General features: G+C 38.8%; 3 protein-coding genes across 3 annotated transcripts; all 3 read right to left on the bottom strand.

Annotated features, from left to right (window-relative positions):
• Positions 1–1259: 1259 nt before the first annotated feature.
• Positions 1260–3313, bottom strand: LOC104426777 (epoxide hydrolase A). The gene is made up of 3 exons (XM_010039931.3): positions 2653–3313; positions 2262–2515; positions 1260–1607 (listed from the first exon to the last, which is right to left on the bottom strand). The coding sequence occupies exons 1-3, from the start codon at positions 3136–3138 to the stop codon at positions 1352–1354; spliced, it is 996 nt and encodes a 331-aa protein (XP_010038233.1). The 5' UTR covers positions 3139–3313; the 3' UTR covers positions 1260–1351.
• An 8090-nt stretch (positions 3314–11403) lies between these two features.
• Positions 11404–13590, bottom strand: LOC104427972 (epoxide hydrolase A). The gene is made up of 3 exons (XM_010040978.3): positions 12925–13590; positions 12491–12744; positions 11404–11812 (listed from the first exon to the last, which is right to left on the bottom strand). Exons 1-3 carry the CDS (start codon positions 13408–13410, stop codon positions 11557–11559), a joined length of 996 nt encoding a protein of 331 aa, XP_010039280.2. The 5' UTR covers positions 13411–13590; the 3' UTR covers positions 11404–11556.
• A 3723-nt stretch (positions 13591–17313) lies between these two features.
• On the bottom strand, positions 17314–19935 carry LOC104426779 (epoxide hydrolase A). Its single transcript, XM_039304502.1, has 3 exons — positions 19475–19935; positions 18955–19215; positions 17314–17569 (listed from the first exon to the last, which is right to left on the bottom strand). The coding sequence occupies exons 1-3, from the start codon at positions 19933–19935 to the stop codon at positions 17314–17316; spliced, it is 978 nt and encodes a 325-aa protein (XP_039160436.1).
• Between the last annotated feature and the right edge of the window lie 554 nt (positions 19936–20489).

Consider the following 20489-nt stretch of genomic DNA (forward strand, 5'->3'; position numbering starts at 1 on the left):
TCAAATTGGCTTCTCTAAAACAGTGAACTACTCATTCTTCCAAAAATTGGGATAACAGCTCGCTACACTCATTGATAAGTGCTCTTACTTCCCAAGTTCCCAAGTTCCCAAGTGAACTGATCTAAGCTCTTTAACTGCACCGCTCTTATCGGTTCAAAGTTATCTCGTTCAAACACAACTATTTCTTTTGTTGGATTCCAAGAGGCGGTAATTAGAGGTGTACAAAAAAAATTCAAAATTGCCTGAAATTGGATTGGAACCAATGGTTCTCATGGGAGTCGGTCCGATTCCTGATTCCAATTTAGTTGAACCAATAAGTATCGATTCGGTTCCTAGTTCTAAACATTGAACTGTCCCTGCTCACCCACTTGGACCAAATCTGTATATATATTTTTAAAAAAAAATTCCATCTTAATTACTTAATTATTTTGTAGTTTTTCTACCACATACATATATATGTATGTGCATATTTATGTATATTTGTAGGACTAATTTTGTCTCTTGAGTATGTAATAGGATTAACCCTCTACTCTCTTTTTTTTTTTTCAATTCCAATAATCCACTTACTTGCTTTTTGAACCAAAACAAAATAAACAAATGTAGAGGAAGTAGAGAACCGTTTGGAGATGTCCATAAGAGCCAACGGCTTGTTTTAAGGATATAATTAGGTTTCTTCTTAGCCATTTTCATGATTAAATTAGGTTGACGTTGAAAAAAGATGAATCAAGCGATTATTGTTTTAACTTCTATAGAAGTTAGGACTTTTAATGTGGAGTCTAATTCTCCACATGTTTCCAATGTCGAGTTACCTTAAGAGGATTGCACCATAACCTTCGAAAAAATTAAGTTTTTAACTAACGAGTATTATTTATTCATTTTGCTTTACAGTTTTTAATGTTTAATCAAAATCAATGGCTTGCAATTTAACACAAATATAAGGCCGAATAAATTTTGTAGGGATTTGAGACCAGTTCCATGGATACATGAAATTAATGGGTGGATTTTGATTTCAATTTTTTGGAACTGGTCCTTAGTGAACGGTAACGGTTCCCGATTTCAAGGTGCGAACCACTCAACTGGACCATATTCACCCGTAGCGATAATGGTAGATATGATAAAAGGGAAATGCCAAGGCAACAAAATTAGAACACAAAATAAATATGTCTAGTGATGTAGCATATTTTTATCAAGTGTCAAATATTTATTAGTTTTATATGGTTCCATTGTGATACCCAATGACAGAAAAATTAAAACAAGAGAATTTAAAAAAAAAAAGTAAACAGTTTGGTCCTTTATTAAGGGGGGGAAAACAACTGCTTCCTCCTTAATTTTGAGGAGAGAGTGATGCAGATCATGGGGATGAGAATTTCTTGAAGAAGTCATGAATGTGAGCAGTGACCTCCTCAGGCTTCTCTTGCTGGAGGAAATGAGCCACTCCTTCCATCACCACCACCTGTTCTAGGTTAGGCACCGCCCGCTTGAACCCATCACCGTGAATGTACTCCTTCACACCGGGAATGTGATAGGTGAGGTCTAGGTCCCCCACTATGAACTTCGTCGGCACTTTGATTGGCACTCCATCCCAAGGCGCCAATAGCTCGCTACTTCTGCGTGCATAGAAGATCTCCGGGATCAAAATGGATTCAAAACATCACTTTGATTGCATTCCCTAAGAAAAAGGAAAGATTGAAGTGGCAACGTATGATTTACTTTGCGCCCATCTTCGTTCCAGCGAAACACCACTGATTTATGTCGCTTTGAGGACACATCTACTTAAATGTTGAAAACGGTGAGACCGAAATAATCCGTCCCGAATACGAATTAGGTAGTGCACTTGTCATGCTTCTAGTGGATTTTACATTTCATAGTATGTGAACGTATTAGGTGGCAATGGGATCTAAAGCAATTTACTGGTGAAAACGTGTGGGGTCAGTCGTGACGGATTTGGATTTCTATCGATAAGTTGATATCCAGTTTGAGTGGTCTTCCTTCGCCGCCGCCGCAGCAAAGTGCCACCTAATCCGTCACAACTGACTCCACACGTTTTCACCAGTAAACATTGCTTTGTAATCCCATTGAAATATAATTTAACCATATGCAACGATCATCATTACATATAATTCAGATTTCTACCCTATGAACTTCCGCCACGACTGAAGCGAGATCTCGCAACCGCAAGCAACGGCGATTCAAATTTTCTGTTGGTGCCATCATCGACGTTCGAACCATAAGAGAGCACAATATCAGAGAGAGGAACTTACAAGTCCAAGCAACGGTAATAGTTCACAGCTCCGGTGAAGCCAGTCCGGCTGAATTCGGCGGCGAAGTACTTGATGTCATCCTCGGTCAGCCAAGAAGGCAACTCGACCTGGTGCTGCTCGAATAGTTTGATTAATCCCGAGAATCCTAAGTCCTTAGGCACGCGAAGTGGGCTTGGATTACGGTTGGTGAGGATCACCTTCATGAGTACGGCAGTATCGGCTTTTGCAAAGTCCTCTTCAATCTCTCCAGGTTTCTACCAAGTCAGAGATTCACCATTTCAGGAAAGTAACTAAGGTTTTGGTAGTCGCTACGACGACTCGAAGTTCCGAATACTTAAGAAATCAAGCTAAATTCTAGTCAGATCTGGACTGTTTTAACGTTAGTTCTCACCTGAAAACTGCAAATGTAGTAATCATCTCCGTACATCGCCCTCGCCGTCTCGACGGGCTTCCTCTCCGGATCACTTGGGAACCACATGAGCCTCCGGAACCACGTGACGCTCGTGTTCACCAACGCCTTAACCCGGTCGGGCCTGAGCAGGCACAAGCACCACGCGATGATCGCCCCCCAGTCGTGCCCCACCACGAAAACGCGCCCGATCCCCAGCGCGTCCAGCAGCCCCACCACGTCCCCCACCACGTGGAACGCCGCGTACGACTCCACGCTTGGCGGCGCGTCGGTGCCGCCGTAGCCCCGGAGGTCGGGCGCGACGGCGCGGTAGCCGAGGGCCGCGAGGGACACCATCTGGTGGCGCCACGAGTACCAGAGCTCCGGGAAGCCGTGGAGGAAGAGGATAGTGTCGGGGCCCTCGCCGACCGACGCCACGTGCATGTTTATGCCGTTGGTGCGAACCGTCGCGTGCTGGATCTTCTCCATTTGTCCGGCGTTTCCCTGGCTTTCCTTCCGTTCGCTGTCGAAAGAGTTCGGCGAGTGTCGCGAAGAAGATGAAGAGACGAATCGACGTTTAAAAAGGAGTAGGCGATGAATCCGGAGTTCGGCCGTTTTCGTGGAACACGACAAGCAGACCGGATGGGAGAGGAAGAAGGCAAATCGACATTTAAAAACGAGATATAATTCAAGCTTTGCGTAACGTCTCCCCATTTCCCCGTTGACCGTTCAAAGGAGGGCGGGGGGATTTTCGCATTGTTGCCAGCTGGTTATACGACCAATTGACGCCTCAACGATCAGAAAACAAATAAATATAGATGTTCTACATTTATTTATATTTCTCTCTCCCCACTCTCTCCCCACCTCCCCCCACAAAATTATAATAGCATTCCTACTTTTTCACCTAATTAAATAGTATCATTTGAAAAAAAAAAAAAAAAAAAAAAAAACAGTTCACTCTATGCTCAAGTTATGCGGTAGTTAATGATTATAGGTTTGTAGATTTTTTAATACATGTCCAATATATGTGTCGTGATGAGATGTGAGGTATTAGTGTTTGGATGATGTGGTCGTCTTAGCATTATGGATTAGGATTTTATTTTTATTTTTTCAATTTGAAACTTTGATAAGAGATATTGTCAATTTATTGCAATTGTGTTGATGTGAGGAAGTGGTTATGGTACAAACAAAAATGTGTATAGTACTTTGGCAACTTAAATAGTGAACTCCTAATTTTTTTTTTTTCCAATTGCATTGTAGAAAATAAATGTAATCTATTTTTTTACCAATAAATAAATAAATAAATGTAATCTATCATCACATGATAAAGTAATGATAACAAGAGAGATAAGTAATTCCTTATGATTATTTGCCGTCCTTCTTTTCGGCTATTGAGATAACTGTTTAATCTCTCATTATTCTAGTTCTATAATAAGCTGAGAGACAACGAATTTCCACATTTATTTAATCCCAAGAAATCGAGTAAACTAATCGATACAATCCCTTTTTCTTTTCCTTAGTGCATTGTTTTTATTTTTGGTGGATGCTCATTCAATATTCATTATTAAACGTTGGATGGGAGCTGTGATTGATTCTTCATGCCGAAATCATGTCAACATCCAAACTCCGTCTTCAAATTTTTAATTACTCCATATCATATATTATCAAAATGCTAATTCATCTCTTAGAACTTGATGGTGCTATCGAGGTAGGATCTCGATAGGATCAAAATGCTAGTTCATCTGTTAGAACTTGACGGTGCTATCAAGGTGGGATCTGGATAGGATTAAACCCATTACAAAAATGCATTGCCATCGAGGTGGGATCTGGATAGGATCAAACCCATTACAAAAATGATATAAATGCGTTTGTGTCTCTACCATTGTTTCATACATATGGCGTGGGCTATTTCTTTTTTTTGGTCAAACGACGTGCGCCATTAAAAAATTAAAAGAATAAATACGCAAATGGTCCCTACATTTGATTTATTGTGTAATATCATCTTGATGTTTTAATTTGTTTAATATAATCCATGAATTTTAGCCCTATCACGTCCCGAACCTCGAGCACGCGCACATCCCACTTCGGTCAGATAGAAATGCGACTTCACAGGACACGTCGCCGACCCATTCTTTTTAATTACACATGCGGAAGCGGATAAATAATCCCCAGACAAAACTCAATTGGGATAGAAAAGCAGGATCACATTTTCAAAACCAACCACATACTTTTATACATATCAAACCAGTTCATTTATAGGACTAGGCTATTTACAAAAGATCTATAGAAGATCGGTCCTCAAAAACTAAGCTGTCCTAAGATCAGCTAGACAGGTCCATTCGCCAGCTCTTCAGTCGAGATCGGCGAAGTCAAAAATCTTCTCAGCGACCCTCACTGGTCTACCAAAAAGCTCCGGAGGATCCACCATCTAGGGACCTGAAATATTATCCCACAACCGGGATGAGACAATGTCTCAGCGAGTCCTACCCCTAAAACTCGATTAGGAAGAAAATAAGCCCCAGGGTGCTCTAGTCACACAAAGAGGATTGAGGACTTACCTCACCTCAGTCCAATCATGCACGTCAGTACATTTCATAATTCAACCAAATTCGATCATCAATGATTCAATTCAATCATATTATCTATCTTTCCATACCGTCTATCAAACCAGTCGTTAATACGACAAATGCTCTCCAAAGCTATATTATATAGACGGTAGCTCGCTGAAGCTGTAGCGTATAGAATAGCTCACTAAAGCTGTAGCCTATAGATAGCTCACTGAAGTTGTAGCGTATATATATATAATATTTGCTCGACAAGCCGATACATATATAAACAACTGCTCGTCAAAGCTATCAATTCAACAATAACCCAAACCAATCCTCAATCAAATCAATCAATAGATTCAAACTGGTCCTACCAACCAATTGCGATGCCAATAGTGACACCGGATATTTTCAAGTTAAATATCAAAACTTCTCCAATTTCACTTAATTTTACATTATTGGAATTATTAACCACAATCATCAATCACTCAATTTCTTAATTTAAACATACAATTAGCACAAACCGACCGCACCTACGCGATCGCGAAATTCTAACGACCTAGGTCATCCCGGCAAAATTTTCGAAATTATTAAATAATTAAATTTAATTCCGAAAATTAAATAATTAAATATTATATTATAATAATATAATTTAATAAAATAATATTTATAAAATTCGAAATAATTATTTAATTAAAACAATTAATTAGGGCTTAAACAAGGTTACACTAATTTAAACATACAATTAGCCCTAATTAAACATCAATTAAACTAATCATACAACTAAGCTAATTTACGTTAAAATAATATAATCTAACCACCTAAACCTAAATAGACTAATCTAAACACTCCTTAAGCATGATTAACTTGCTAAGCGAGGTTTAGAGGATAAACTCACCGGTTTTGCGCGCCGGTGAGTTCACGACAACCACGACGCCAAGGCAGTCGATAAACCCCGAAGCGGCGACACCAACGGAGGCCGGGAAGACACTGAAAACGGGCCTTGAAGTCTGGAACTTCTTGCTGTCTTATGCTTCTGATTTGGACTGAACTGCAGAAAAGAAACCAGCAACTTCGACGGCGAAAACGGGCCGATCGGAGCTCCGGCGAGCGGGTGGTTGGCAACCGGCGGCTCCTAGGGGTCAAGGAAATCTTATTGGAGGTTGGTATGGGTGGAGGTAGGGTAGAAATGGGGTGAAAATGGCTGAAAACTGCGAAACGGGCGAAACAGGCGGAACTAGGCGAGTCCAGACGGTATGGCGAGCGGCGGCTTCGGGCGGCCGTACGGGACAGCCGGAGAATCGTTCCGGCAAGCGGCGAGGTGCTCCGGAACGGGCTGGATGTCTTCTTCACGGCGATGGGTGGCTCGTTCGCTGATTCAACCGGGAAGTTAACTTTTTACTCGAATCTTTGGCGAAAGGTCGGCTGGAGTAGAAACTGGAATGAGGGGAAAACAAGGGGAAAAAGGGGTCCGGCGGGCAAGCGACGGTCTTGGGCGGCTGAGGGCTGATCTCCTCTGGTTCTTTGAAGTTTAAGATGGACAACAACAATGGAGAAAGCCTTGGATTAAGGGAGAAGAAGCTGTTGAAGAGTGGGGGTCTCCTTGGGCTCTCTAGAGCTCAACACTTGCCATCTTCTCATTGGCTTTGCCCCCACCATGACACCACATGACCTCAGCCACTCTCTCTCCTCCAATCTTCCTCTACAAGCTTGGCAATAGGTTCAAAATGTGGTGTGCCATGGGAGCTACGAATTTTGGACATTCCCCATTCAATCCATTCAATTCTCTCATAATTCCAATCAATTGAAGCTCAATTGAAGTTCAAATAAATCAGTCCATGTGTCCTCGGCCTTCTCATGACATTTCCCGCCAAATGATCCAACTTGCATCCCGAATATTCGATTCAAAACGGCCCTCTGACAATCCCGAACAAAAACGGCCTTACTTTGTTTTTTCGCCAAAATCTCGGTTTGTAGAAAAATCTTTGAATATGAGTCGACGTTTCTAAAATGAATTGTGACATGCCGTAACCTTCAATTTCTGAATTCGGGTTTAAAATCACGGTTAATTTAACTCTGGCGCGATTTGAGTGCGTCCTAATCTACCGGGTAGCTTTTAGGAAATTTTCAGTGCAATTGACCCGTGGTTGATTATTTTCAAGCCACGACATAATCTTCGACACATTGGCGACTCTTGATTGTCGTGAAAATCTCGATGTTTCAAATACGGACACAGGGTACCAAAAACGACAGAATAATCAGTTCAGTGCCGGTCAACGAGGATATTGAAATAAGATGGAATCACCCACACTCTAATTACATATCTCAGTCAAATCGACCTATTACTGATCTCTGTTCGATTTTGACAGTGTCGTAATGATCATTGTAGATTTATACAGTCAAGCAGTCGGTTCATGGTCAGATTCTCAAGCCTATTGCATTTAAATTCCTTAACGGCTTCACTTAATAAACTAGTTATCTCGTGAGTGATCAGCTTGGAGAATTGAACTATAAGCGCATCGATGAAAAGTCCGTCTCATTTAATTGAAAACAGAATCAGAAATTTAGGATGTCACAAGCCCAATGAGCAATATCATGCTTGAGCTTTTAATTAGTTTAATATAGTCCTTGAAATTTTAGTAAATTATATAATCTAGTCCATAGACAATACCAAAAAAAAAGCCAACATTATCCCATTTAAATTAATGTAATTTGCTGATTTGGCTCAATCCTGTAAGTTTGAACAATAGACCAAAAAAAAAAAAATAGTGTGGACCATTCACGTAAAATATTCAACTCAAATTAGGATATGATAATTCGTTCAAGTAGCATGGATAATAATTTTCTTAAAATTAAATAAATTAAAAGGATTATTATATTCCAAAACCACATTTTGAGCATGATGGTGGTGACTGGTGAGGAGGCTGGCGTTTGACCAGTGGCTTCGTCTCAAGCCTATTGTACTCGCTCAGACCGTGGAGCGCAAGCAATAGAATCATCCCCTCGGGCCTTCCTCTCCGGTCCATCGTCTTCCCCAATTGTCTCGGTATCGCAAGTGTGAGTTTCAGGTCTCGAGTCTGAGAGCGTCTGAGGATGCAAATGGATGGTGTGATTGTTTTTGCTTGCGCAATATAACCGGAGGGAGGATTGTGTTACTTCTTATTTTTGTCCTGCTTATGTTACTTCAGAGGGCCAAATCATCATGATACAGGAAAGCGAAAGAGAAAATTATTTGCCCATAATTTTTTGGACAAAAATTCCCCTTCTTCGGTGGCCGGAATAGTATCTGGAGAAGATTTGGACGGCCAGATGAATGTTAGCCCTTATTCGAGATTAACTTGTTATTTCATACTCTTATTTGAAAGAATGTATAATTTCTGAGCCTTTCCATGAGAAAATGTATAATCTCTGAGCCTTTTCATGAGAAAATGGATCCATTTCAAGTTTTCATTTAAAATTTTCTCCATAATGAATAGGGTTTGGTCTCTTTCGTGGAACCGCCACAAGCAACTGGAGTGGAAGAAGACAAAATGACATTTCACTTTTTAAAAAGAAGGGAGAATTGATTTAAAATTTCCATAAGTGTAATTTTTCCCTTTTATTGCCGTTAAAGATGAGAAGCAATCTTTCTAATTTGGGGAACAAATTATTACTTCAATTTTCTTTGCCAGCATTTTCTCCATTACCTAGTTTTGCTTCCAAACATGCTGTAACAGTGGATGATGTCCATATTGGTAAGTCAACAACCAAAGGCATGATTTATGAAAATTTCTTTTTAATTAGGAAGGAAGGAAAATAGGCCTAATACCCTAATAAATCTCAAAATTTAGCTTTTGTCCCAATTTTACTTCTTGTCTCATTAAAATCCTTCAACTTTAGGTCCAGTCCAAATTCTATCATAAATTTTTTTTTTGGTCTCATATAAAACCCTCAACTTTATATCATAAACCTTTTTTTTAATTCTCTGAAAAACTCCCAACTTTAGGTCTTGTCCCAACTTTACCATTTGTTTTGAATTTTATGCTAAAATTTTTACAGTCTTATTGAAAACCACAAATTTTTCCAGAAATCTGCCTACACTAACCCTCCATCTAAGATTCTCATAGACAACCGAGAGATGGAGAACTCCTAAGCATGAGCTATGCGAGCATCCCAAGCACGAACTCTCTGACCATAAGAAATGGAACATTTCCAAGCATGAGAGATGGACGACTGCAAAATCCCTAAGGGCAATTTTGATGGAGGATTAATGGAGAGCAATTTTTGGGACTCAAATGAAAGCTGATAATATTAGATGAAAAAAATTAGAGTGAAATTGAAACTGAATCTAAAGCTGTGATTTTTTTTTTAAGACAAAAAAAAAATTAGGATAAAATTGATACTAGACCTAAAGTTTAGGGTTTTATGATACAAAAAAAGTTTAGGATGAAATTGAGATTGGACCTAAAGTTGAGGATTCTTTTATAAGACAAAAAAAGTGCATGGGAGAATTAGGATATGACCTAAAGTTGAAAGTTTTGTATGAGATAAAAGGTAAAATTGGAACAATAACTAAGTTGAAGGTTTTTTAAGGATATTAGGCCAAGGAAGATATGACTCTTTATATACAAACATAAAAGAGGTTATGCCTTGGATCCTGCAAAGTTATGGAGTAAATTAACATCTTACATGTATCCTGGGTTAGTCATCGTGTGGCTTAGCTTTATTTCCTTTTTTATCCCCCATTAAATGGCTCAAATTTATTCCTGTTTTTGTTTTCTTTTTCCCTTTTTATCCACCCTCTCTCTCTTTCTCCCCTCTCAAATTTAAACTCATGACGTAAGATTTAAGGTCGCAACCTCCCGAAATGTCAAATCTAGATCCTAAAATTATCTTATTACTGAGTAAGAGATAAAGAAAACTTTGATTCAAAATTTTATTTAAAATACTTAGTTAACCTTTGAACGGACACTTTCCCTATCTTCATTCAAATTACTATCAATGACCGGTCATTTGAAATATATTTACCTGAAGGATTCTATGCTCAAGATATATGACCTGTGAATTTTTTATTTTTATTTTTATTTTTTAACTTTGGAATACTATACCTTTGAAGTCAGAGCAGTGACAATAGGCATGTTGGAGGCCCAAAATTCAAATTCTCTATTTATTTTTGACGCCATAATTATACAAAATTTTCTCTTAAAGAAAGAGTATATATGATAAACAATGATAGGATTGCACTTGATAGGATGCCCCCTTTGTCGCTGACGAGGGCATCCTCGTATACGACAAAAGGAGCAACAGCACCACCTTTCTATCTAGCCCCATTTTTTAATCTATTTTTTTCGAAAACAGCAACGGAAATTCTAAACTACGCTGATCATAATACATTTATTTATAATTTATACCGGTATGACGCATTTTTCTTAATTTTTTTTGGTGACCTTTCTTAATTTTTTCTTTTGTGATACCCAAAACCCTAAACTTGTTTCCACATAATTTAGGGTTTTAGGTGTCAAAAAAGTAGATGTAAGGATTTTTTATGTTACAAAAAAAAAAATGTCATACCGATATAAGTTTCGGACTTTTGATGTTACAAAAAAAAAATTGAAGTAAATATGTCATTGTGGGCACAATTAATGTTTTTGGTGATTTTTTTCTTTCTTTTTATTTTATTTTATTTAGGTCTATTTTTATAATCTTCAATCTATTCTAAAGTTATGCCATTTAGCACCACAGTAATGTCACTTGTGCTTGTGCGAAAGGAAAGTGACTCTTAACAAAAGAATGACACATTGATATTCATTTTAAGGAAAGCCAACAAAATTAACGGAATCATAGCTGTGGACGCTTGGGATGAATCTTAGAATATATATATTGGTAAATAAAATAGTGGCCAAAGTGGACAACCACTCCGAGGATTTGAGGGTTTCTCCCCTCCCAACAAGGGCTTTGTACTAGGATTTGAACCTCTACCCATTGGCAGATAAAGTCGGTTTGGAGTTAGCATCCTACCACTAGACCAACCCTTTGTTGGTTGAGTCTTAGGATTTTGAGGCATGAAGTAAGAGGTTTTAGCATACTGTGGCAAGTGTCAGCAGTCCTTCTGTAGTTCTCCCAAAAATAAAAGGGAATTACTTTTTTCTGTCGCACCTTTTTATTTTGGTCAAATTGTTGCGCTTTGAGACGTGACAGCATAATATCCTAAAGAGAGATCCCAAGTCAATGAAACTAGAATATTCAAAATGGATATAATTATGTCTTCCATTGTAATACCAAATGGCAGAAAAATAAGAAAAAGGACAGCTAAAAAAAGCGACAGTTTCGTCCTTTATTAATGAGCAGCTCCATACTTGATTTTTCAAAGAGAGAAATAAAATCATGGAGATGAGAATTTCTTGATGAAATCGCAAATGTGAGAAGTAACCTCATGAGGCTTCTCTAGCAAAAGGTAATGAGCCACTCCTTCCATCACCACGACCTCTTTCAAGCTGGGCACTGTCTGCTTGAAACCACCGTCATGGATGTACTCCTTCACGCCGGGGATGTGATAGATGAGGTCCAAGTCCCCCACTATGAACTTCACTGGCACTTCGATTCGTGCTCCAGCCCATGGTGCCGATAGCTCCCAGTTTCTATGCTCATAAAAGAGTTATTATCGATCACCAAAAAAAAATTGAAAGAGAAGTAAAAGATTCAAGAGGTTCCTTTAAAACTTTTACTTTTAATTTTACTTAGAAAGGAAAATAATCTTGTTAATTAAATTGAATACAATTAAGTCGCATTTATTATACAATCTTAGACATTAGATTAGACAATATAGCCATTGCCTTATGCTACCATAACTATTTAGGCAAACCTTCTAGCGTTTTCCTCCTCATAATTCCATATACTTGAACATCGGGGGAATGTCAACGTATTCCAATGTGGCAATTTCAGACACGATGAAGAACATAGCTAAAAAATGATATGAATTTATTGAGAGAAATCAAAATCTGTCACACTTGCGCAATTAGCTCGAAACCAACATTGCTTAGAACATTTTCACCAGTAATAAATGCCTTCTATAATCCCATTGAAAAACATTTTAGGATGGCACCAACTTGATACGAAGGTATAGGCACATCACAAACTGGCGCCATTCATCCATATGTGATGATCATTTTCACATGTCACTCAGATTTCTACTCTATCAATTTTCACCAAACTCAAGCCAAATCGGATGACCGTGAGATGCGATATTCAAATATTTACTAGTGCCATTTCTAACATTTAACCTGGAAGCGAGCATAAGCTTAGAGAGAGGAACATACAAGTCCAAACAACGGTAATAGTTTAATCCTCCGGTGAAGCCGGTCCGGCTGAATTGGGTGGCGTAATAGTTGATGTCCTCCTCCGTCAGCCAAGAGGGCAAGTCAACCTGGCTGTCCTCCAACAGTTTGGTCCTCCCCGAGTATCCTAGATCCTTAGGGACGCGAGGTGGGCCTGGGTTGCGGGTTGTGAGGAACAGCTGAATGAGTTTGGCAGGATCAGCTTTTGCAAAGTCCTCTTCTATCTCTCCAGGTTCCTACCAAGTATAAAGATTACATACATACACAGTTAGGACTTGCAGAATTCAACTTTGAGCTTCTACTCAAGCCGGGCATGGTCTATGATCTACGTTTTGCCAGTGGCCACGACTCAAAAGTTCAGCTCCGAATCTTTTATAAAATGAAACCCAAGCCAAGTCAGATCTCGACTGCACAACCTGAAACCTGCAAACATAGTAATCATCTCCGTACATCGCCCTTAGCGACTCGACGGGCTTCTTCTCCGGATCACTCGGGAAACACGTGCCGCCGGGGCACCACGGGACGCTTGTGTTGACCAACGCCCTCACTCGATCGGGCCTGAGCAGGCACAAGTACCACGCCATGATTGCCCCCCAGTCGTGCCCCACCACGAACGCCTGCCCGATCCCCAGCGCGTCCAGCATCCCCACCAGGTCGCCCACCACGTGGAACGCCGTGTACGACTCCACGCGCAGCGGTGCGTCGGTGCCGCCAAAGCCCCGGAGGTCGGGCGCGACGGTGCGGTAGCCGAGGGCCGCGAGGGACACCATCTGGGGGCGCCACGAGTACCAGAGCTCCGGGAAGCCGTGGAGGAAGAGGACCGTGTCGGGGCCGTCGCCGACAGACGCCACGTGCATGTTTATGCCGTTGGTGCGAACAGTTGCGTGCTCGATCTTCTCCATTCTTTCGACGTTTTCCTGTTTTGTTTCCGTTCTCTGTGGAATGAGTTTTGCGAGTGTAGCGAAGGAGACGAAGAGACGAAATGAGAGTATGCAATGAATCGAGAGTTGCGGTCTCTTATGTGGAACCACAAGAAGCAGCTGTAGCCTGTAGGGGAAATAAGAAGAGAACGGCTCCGTCGCTCTCCCAACTAATTGTGACAGAGCACGCTCCATCATTAGTTTTTCCCTCAAAACTAGTTAATCGGTACATCGAGTTTTGCCACGGAAATATACTTTAAATTAAACGCTATTGTGTTGTTAAACTACTCCATTTGATGGGACTTTGAAAGAGAAAGAGAAAAAAATGACTTGTTTCTTTCATAAAAAAGGAGAATTAATAATCATTTTCATTAAAAATGTGTCATTTTTCACTTTGGTCACCGTTGACCAGGGCATTAATACCTGTGCAGAAATGGCGGATTCTTATTTCTGTGTTTGAACGTACGTTTAGAACTTTGTCATCACATTATGAGTCGAGCATATGGAGGCCCTTTGCATACATGATAATTTAATATGGATAATGTTTTCCTTGAAAATATTGTCAATAAGTTCTAAACTTATTGTAATTTTATCAATTCAATCTTAAACATTTTAATTTTGCCAATTGTATAAACTTTATCATGTTTTGTCAATTGAGTCAATTCAACTAATTTTAGTAAAAAATCATTGACGTGAATATCAACTATCCTATGTGACACTATTAGCGTTGATGTGGATTATTTTTAATAATATCTTAATATTTTGGGTTAAAACCATGAAAAACCCCAAACTGGTACACTTGTGACAAATTTACCCCAAATTATTTTTTTGACCATGAAAAACCCAAAACTGGTAAATCTGTGATAAATTTACCCCGATCGATTATAAAAAACCATAAACTAGTACATTTATGACAAATTTATCCCAAACTAATTTATTCAATTGCAAAAATCCATAAATTAGTAAATTTATGACAAATATAGCCTCTGCTAAATTTGATTAATAGCACAAAAAAATCACAAAAATTGTAAACTGTGACAAACGGAGCGTAAAATCCTAAATTGGTATACCGGTTAACTGTCACGTGTCATTTAACTTAATAATTTGATAATAAAATTTAATGAAAACTAACATAGGGAAAATTGTCACAAGTGTACCAATTTGTGGTAAATTTGTCAAAGTACCAGTTTGGGGTTTTTGGTGGTCAAAAAAATAGTTTGGTATAAATTTGTAACAAATGTACCGGTTTGGGGTTTTTCAGGGTATTAACCCTAATATTTTTTCAATATTTTTTTTTTCGTCCTCTTTCTTTTTTTTCTTTGCTTCTTTCTCTTGCCGATCATTGGGCCTCGACAACCGACTAGAGGCGAGGACTAGTGAGGTGAAGCTCTTGCCCCTGCTCATCATTGGTGACGTCAACCTCCCCTTGTGATTGGCAAGGTTCAACCCTCACTTGATCCAGTGAGGGCACATCTCCCCACTGGCAAGGCTGACCTCATCACCAGAGGAAGTTGAGTCTTGCTCGAGGCTGGTGAGGTCGATCTCATTGGCTCTTGCCTCTAGCCGATCATTAGCTATTGTCGAGACCCAACGATTGATTAGAGAAAGAAGAGAAGAAAAATAAATATATAAATATATATATATTCAAAAAAATTAAAATATTATTAAAAATTAGTCACATCAACGTTGATCTTGTAACTTAGGATGGTTGATATTTACATTAGAATTTCCGACCAAAATTAGTTAGATGGATTTTATAGTATTTTGACAGCTTAAATAGTGAACTCATAAGTGTTGTTTTTTTCTTCTTTTTTTCCCAATCACACAATATACCAATAATTTAACTTTATGATAGTTATAATAACAATGACGACAGCGGCCACGGCAATGATAACAATAGATAGACGGCTAGATATAGATGATCTATCATGATAAAGTTATTATGAAAATTGAAAGATGTAATAGGTTTTGGAGATCTATTATCTTTCTTTTCAACCTTTGAGGCTTTTTACAATTTCTTTTTTGCATTTGCAATGACAATAAGATCACTGTGCCATGTTCAACCAATGCATCGCCTTATTTTACTTCTGTACTAAGCTGAGAGGCCACCAATCTCTGCACTGATTTTTCGATGGAAGAAATCAAGCAAAATAAGCAAACTCTTGATTTTCTGGGTCAAAGGAAAATAAGAAAGAAACATTTAATTGGGGTTAAACGGTCACCAGATGCCAAGAGCTGTCGAAAGAGATGAGAGCTGTAATTATTCCATATACCAAGAAGGATGAAGACAAATTCTTGTGAATATCCAAACTTTGTCTTCAATTATTCAATTACTTCATATTATATACTATCAAAATGCTAGTTTATCTAATGCTAATTTATCTCTTAAAAAACTCGATGATTCTATTGATGTAGATTCGAATAAGGTCAAACTCATTACAAAAATGATGTGCATGTGTTTGTGTCTCTATAATTAGTGTTCAGTACAATTGGTGTGTGATATAAGAAAGAAATCATGAACTTTAGCGGGATAAGAAAAATTCTGAGATCATCTAACGACAATTGATTATCATGCGTGTAAGGGATTGGTTTTTATTCTTCGTGCAACTGTGACGCCTTAGAACGTCATGCGCTGCACGTGTCTTGACCATACTCTTACATTGTATTAAACCGTTTAATAAAACTTTCCGGACGAGAAAATATCAGTAAATTCTTAATTTATCGTTCAAACGATACTAAAACTCAGAGCGTTCCCGTCTCCGATGATAAACAATGTGGCATCACGTCTTACATTGTCACTCCATGAAATTTGTTTTCGTAACCCTAATTTATTACTAACGGGTTTACTTATCTAAATTACGGGTGTAGCTCAGGCTCTCCGTTGTCGTTACACAATCGTTCGACTGTAATTTTCATGGACGATATTGATTGCATCCGCATTCCTATATATTATTTATATAGAAATTTTCCTTTTGGCCGAAGTCAGTGTGCAATTCATTTTTAATCGGGGTTCCCAGAACATTGGATGCGACCTATGATTGTTCTTGATGCCAAGGGCATGAAGACAAAATCACGCGAACATCCAAACTTTGTCTTCAAATTTTTAATTACTTTACATCATAAATGATCAAAATTCTAGTTTGTCCCTTAAAAACTTGATGATTTTATCGAGGTAGAATATGAATAAGGTCGAGCTCATTACAAAAACGATAGTCATGCGTTTGTGTCTCCTTAATAATTGTTGAGTACATATGATGTGGGATTTTAAAAAAAGAGAACGTGGAACTTTAGCAATATATATATGTGAGATCGTCCAATGAAAACTAATTATCATGGAGCAACCCGCGTGCTTGCGGAACTATCTTCGCAACATTATGAATTAATGATTTTACTTGTATGGAGAGGCAAAATATTGAACATTATTATATATGGACTCTTTTCTAGAATGCGAACAGTCAATGAATATTTCCTTCTTTCAATAAGTAAAAACAAACACTCATTCAAAACTTGGGAAAAAATAGAGAGAAGGATAAAGTTAATATTCTGACAATTAAAGATTTTTTTATCAAAAAAATTATATTCATTATTCAAAAAGATACATGTGAAGTAAATAAACTACATAATAAAGCAAATTCAAATGGCATCGACTATGTGTGTGCGCATACCTTCACAGAGATCGGAAACAAGAGCTCCTAAAAGGGATTTTTCCAGTTTCTATTTTGAGTTTTCATTTTTGATCATCTTTAGTTCGTAATTACTGAATGGATAACGGATGAATTGAACTTTTTTATTTATTTCTATTATTCTCTTGCCCATTTATTATCCACGGTTGGTATCCAAATGGACAATAATCCATCATGAGGGACAACACAAGACACTACTAGATCATGGGGATGAGAATTTCTTGATAAAGTCATGAATGTGAGAAGTGACATCCCGAGGCTTCTCTTGCTGGAGGAAATGAGCCACTCCTTCCATCACCACCACCTCTTCTAGGTTGGGCACTGCCTGCTTGAACCCACCGCCATTGATATACTCCTTCACGCCAGGGATGTGATAGGTGAGGTCCAGGTCCCCCACTATGAACTTCACTGGCACTTCGATTGGCACTCCGGTCCATGACGCGGATAACTCCCAATTTCTACGTCCATAAAGGAGGTATTATAGATGGAAATGGATTCAAGATATCACTTTGATTGTGATGCCCAAAGAGAATAGTAAAGGAAAAGATTGAAGTAGCAACGTGTAATTTACTCGATGTCCATCTTCAATCTAGCAAAAAACCACTGCTCCATATCGTGTTGAGGACACATCTACGTAAGTTGTTGAAACAGCGTGTGACTAAAAAAATTCATCTCAAATACAAATTAACTAATTTAAATCCCCATGCTTCAAATGGATTTTACATTTCAAATTTGTTGAACAGTCTATGTTTGCTAGAAGTCCTTAACATTTTTTCATTTAACTTACGTGAGAATTCAATCTTTTTTAAAAGCTATAGTAGTGACGATAATCAAGAGATTCAAATAACTGAAGAAAATATCATACAAAAATTACATTTAATGGTCATTAGATGATTGCATAAAAAATTCGTTCTGTGTTATATGTAGATTCACTTTATTCTTAACAAACTTCTTATATGTCTTATTTTCTTTTAATTTGACATGATTTTTTTCAACATTCTTTATGCAACTAATATTCCTTAATGGAGTAGAGTTAACTCTCGTCCTATAATTTACTACAATTTGCATGGGATCGAGCCAAAAGTACATGCAATTAAGCTCTATATCATGGTACCATAGATACAATATAATGTTTCCCATAGACCCAGTTTCTAAAAAAATATCGGTTGTATTTAGATTGAGCTTTCAAAAGGTTCCTTTTAAACTTTCATTTTTTACTAAAAAATCTTTAAATTTTTTTAAGAAAATAAACTAATCTTTTTTTTTCATTAAATTGAATGCATTTAATTTTCACAATGAACTTTTCTTATGATATATTAGACTACTACAACACACACATCGCAATATAATCAAATATTTGTATTTAGATTGAAATTTTTTTCTTAAAAGAAACTTAAAATTGTATTTAAAAATAATATTTTTATTAAACTGGCTGCTTTTAATATTGAAAAGTCACTTTCATAATTTTAGTTTATTGGATTACTAGTCACTGTCTTGTGTTATGAGCATTGTTTAGGCTAAACTTTCAAGCGTTTTCCTCCTCATAAATCCATCTACTTGAACATTAGGGAAATGTAAACGTATTTAGAGGTGGCAAATACCAACGCAATGGAGGAATGTGATTCGAACGTGATACGATTTCATCCCAAAAAAAGAAAAAGAAAAAAAAATCCCAAATCCACCACAGCTTGTGCGGTTAGCTCAAAACCAACATGAATCGTTGCTTTTGGATCGGTAAGAAATGGCTCACGATCCCATCGGAAAACATTTCAGCAATGGGATCAACTATCGGTACAAATGTATTGACACGGAGGAGAGCATGAGCTTAGAGAGAGGAACTTACAGGTCCGAGCAGCGGTAGTAGTTCAATCCTCCGGTGAAGCCGGTCCGGCTGAATTGGGCGGCATAGAAGTTGATGTCATCCTCGCTTAGCCAGGAGGGCAAGTCGACCTGGTGGTCCTCAAATATTTTGGTCATTCCTGAGAATCCCACGTCCTTAGGCAAGATAGGCGGGCTCGGATCCCGGCTGACGAGGAATAGCTTAAAGAGCTTGGCAGGATCGGCTTTTGCAAAGTCCGCTTCAGCCTCTCCAGAGTCCAGGCTCCTGCCAAGGATGAAGAATACCGCAGTCAGAAAAGTGATCAAGATCAACTTGTGCGCTACTTACGTCTTTATAGAATTGTTCATACGATGTTATTTCCGACTTTTTTATGGGACTTGGTGAAAATTCAATCAACTCGAGCCGGCATGCTCCGTGATCTACGTTTTTGCCTGCAGCGACGACTCAGTTCCAAATTCTTGGAAAGAGATGCCCAAGTCGGGTCAGATCTAGGCTTTTTCTAACATTGGTCCTCACCTGAAACCTACAAACGTAGTAATCATCTCCGAACGTCGCCCTCAACTTCTCGACGGGCTTCCTCTCCGGATTCCTTGGGAACCACGCGACGCTCGTGTTCACCAACGCCTTCACCCGGTCGGGCCTGAGCAGGCACAAGTACCAGGCGATGATTGCCCCCCAGTCGTGCCCCACCACGAACACGCGCCCGATCCCCAGCGCGTCCAGCATCCCCACCAGGTCCCCCACCACGTGGAACGCGGTGTATGACTCCACGCTCGGCGGAGCGTTGGTGTCGCCGAAGCCCCGGAGGTCGGGCGCGACGGTGCGGTAGCCGAGGGCTGCGAGGGACACCATCTGGTGGCGCCACGAGTACCAGAGCTCCGGGAAGCCATGGATGAAGAGGACCGTGTCGGGGCCGTTGCCGACGGACGCCACATGCATGTTTATGCCGTTGGTGCGAACAGTTGCGTGCTCGATCTTCTCCATTCTTTCGAAGTTTTCCTGTTTTGTTTCCGTTCTATGTGGAACGAGTTTTGCGAGTGTAGCGAAGGAGATGAAGAGACGAAATGAGAGTGTACAATGAATGGAGAGTTGCGTCCTCTTATGTAGAGCCACAACAAGCAGCTGGAGAGGAAGAAGACAAAATGACATTGCCCTTTTATAAAAAAGGAGAATTAATTATGATTTTTCATTCAGAAAGTGCAATTTTTCACTTTTGTTACTGTTTACCGGTCTGAGAAGGACATTTAATACTTGTACAGAAGTGATGGATTCGTATTTCTGTGTTTGGACGTATCTTTAGAACTTTGTCATCACTTTGTAAGTTGAGTATTTAAAGTCTCTTCGCGCTCAAGGTAATTTAATGTGGATAATATTTTTCTCGAGAAAATTGTTCAAAAAATATTAAATTTATTGCAATATTATCAATTCCGTCCTAAATTTTTTTAAAATTTTATCAATTGGGTTTTAAATCTTTTATCGTTTTGCCAATTAAGTCTATATCGACATAGATAATTTTTAATAATACTTTAATATTGATT

Source organism: Eucalyptus grandis, chromosome 11, assembly GCF_016545825.1.
Source record: "Eucalyptus grandis isolate ANBG69807.140 chromosome 11, ASM1654582v1, whole genome shotgun sequence".
NCBI lineage: Eukaryota > Viridiplantae > Streptophyta > Magnoliopsida > Myrtales > Myrtaceae > Eucalyptus > Eucalyptus grandis.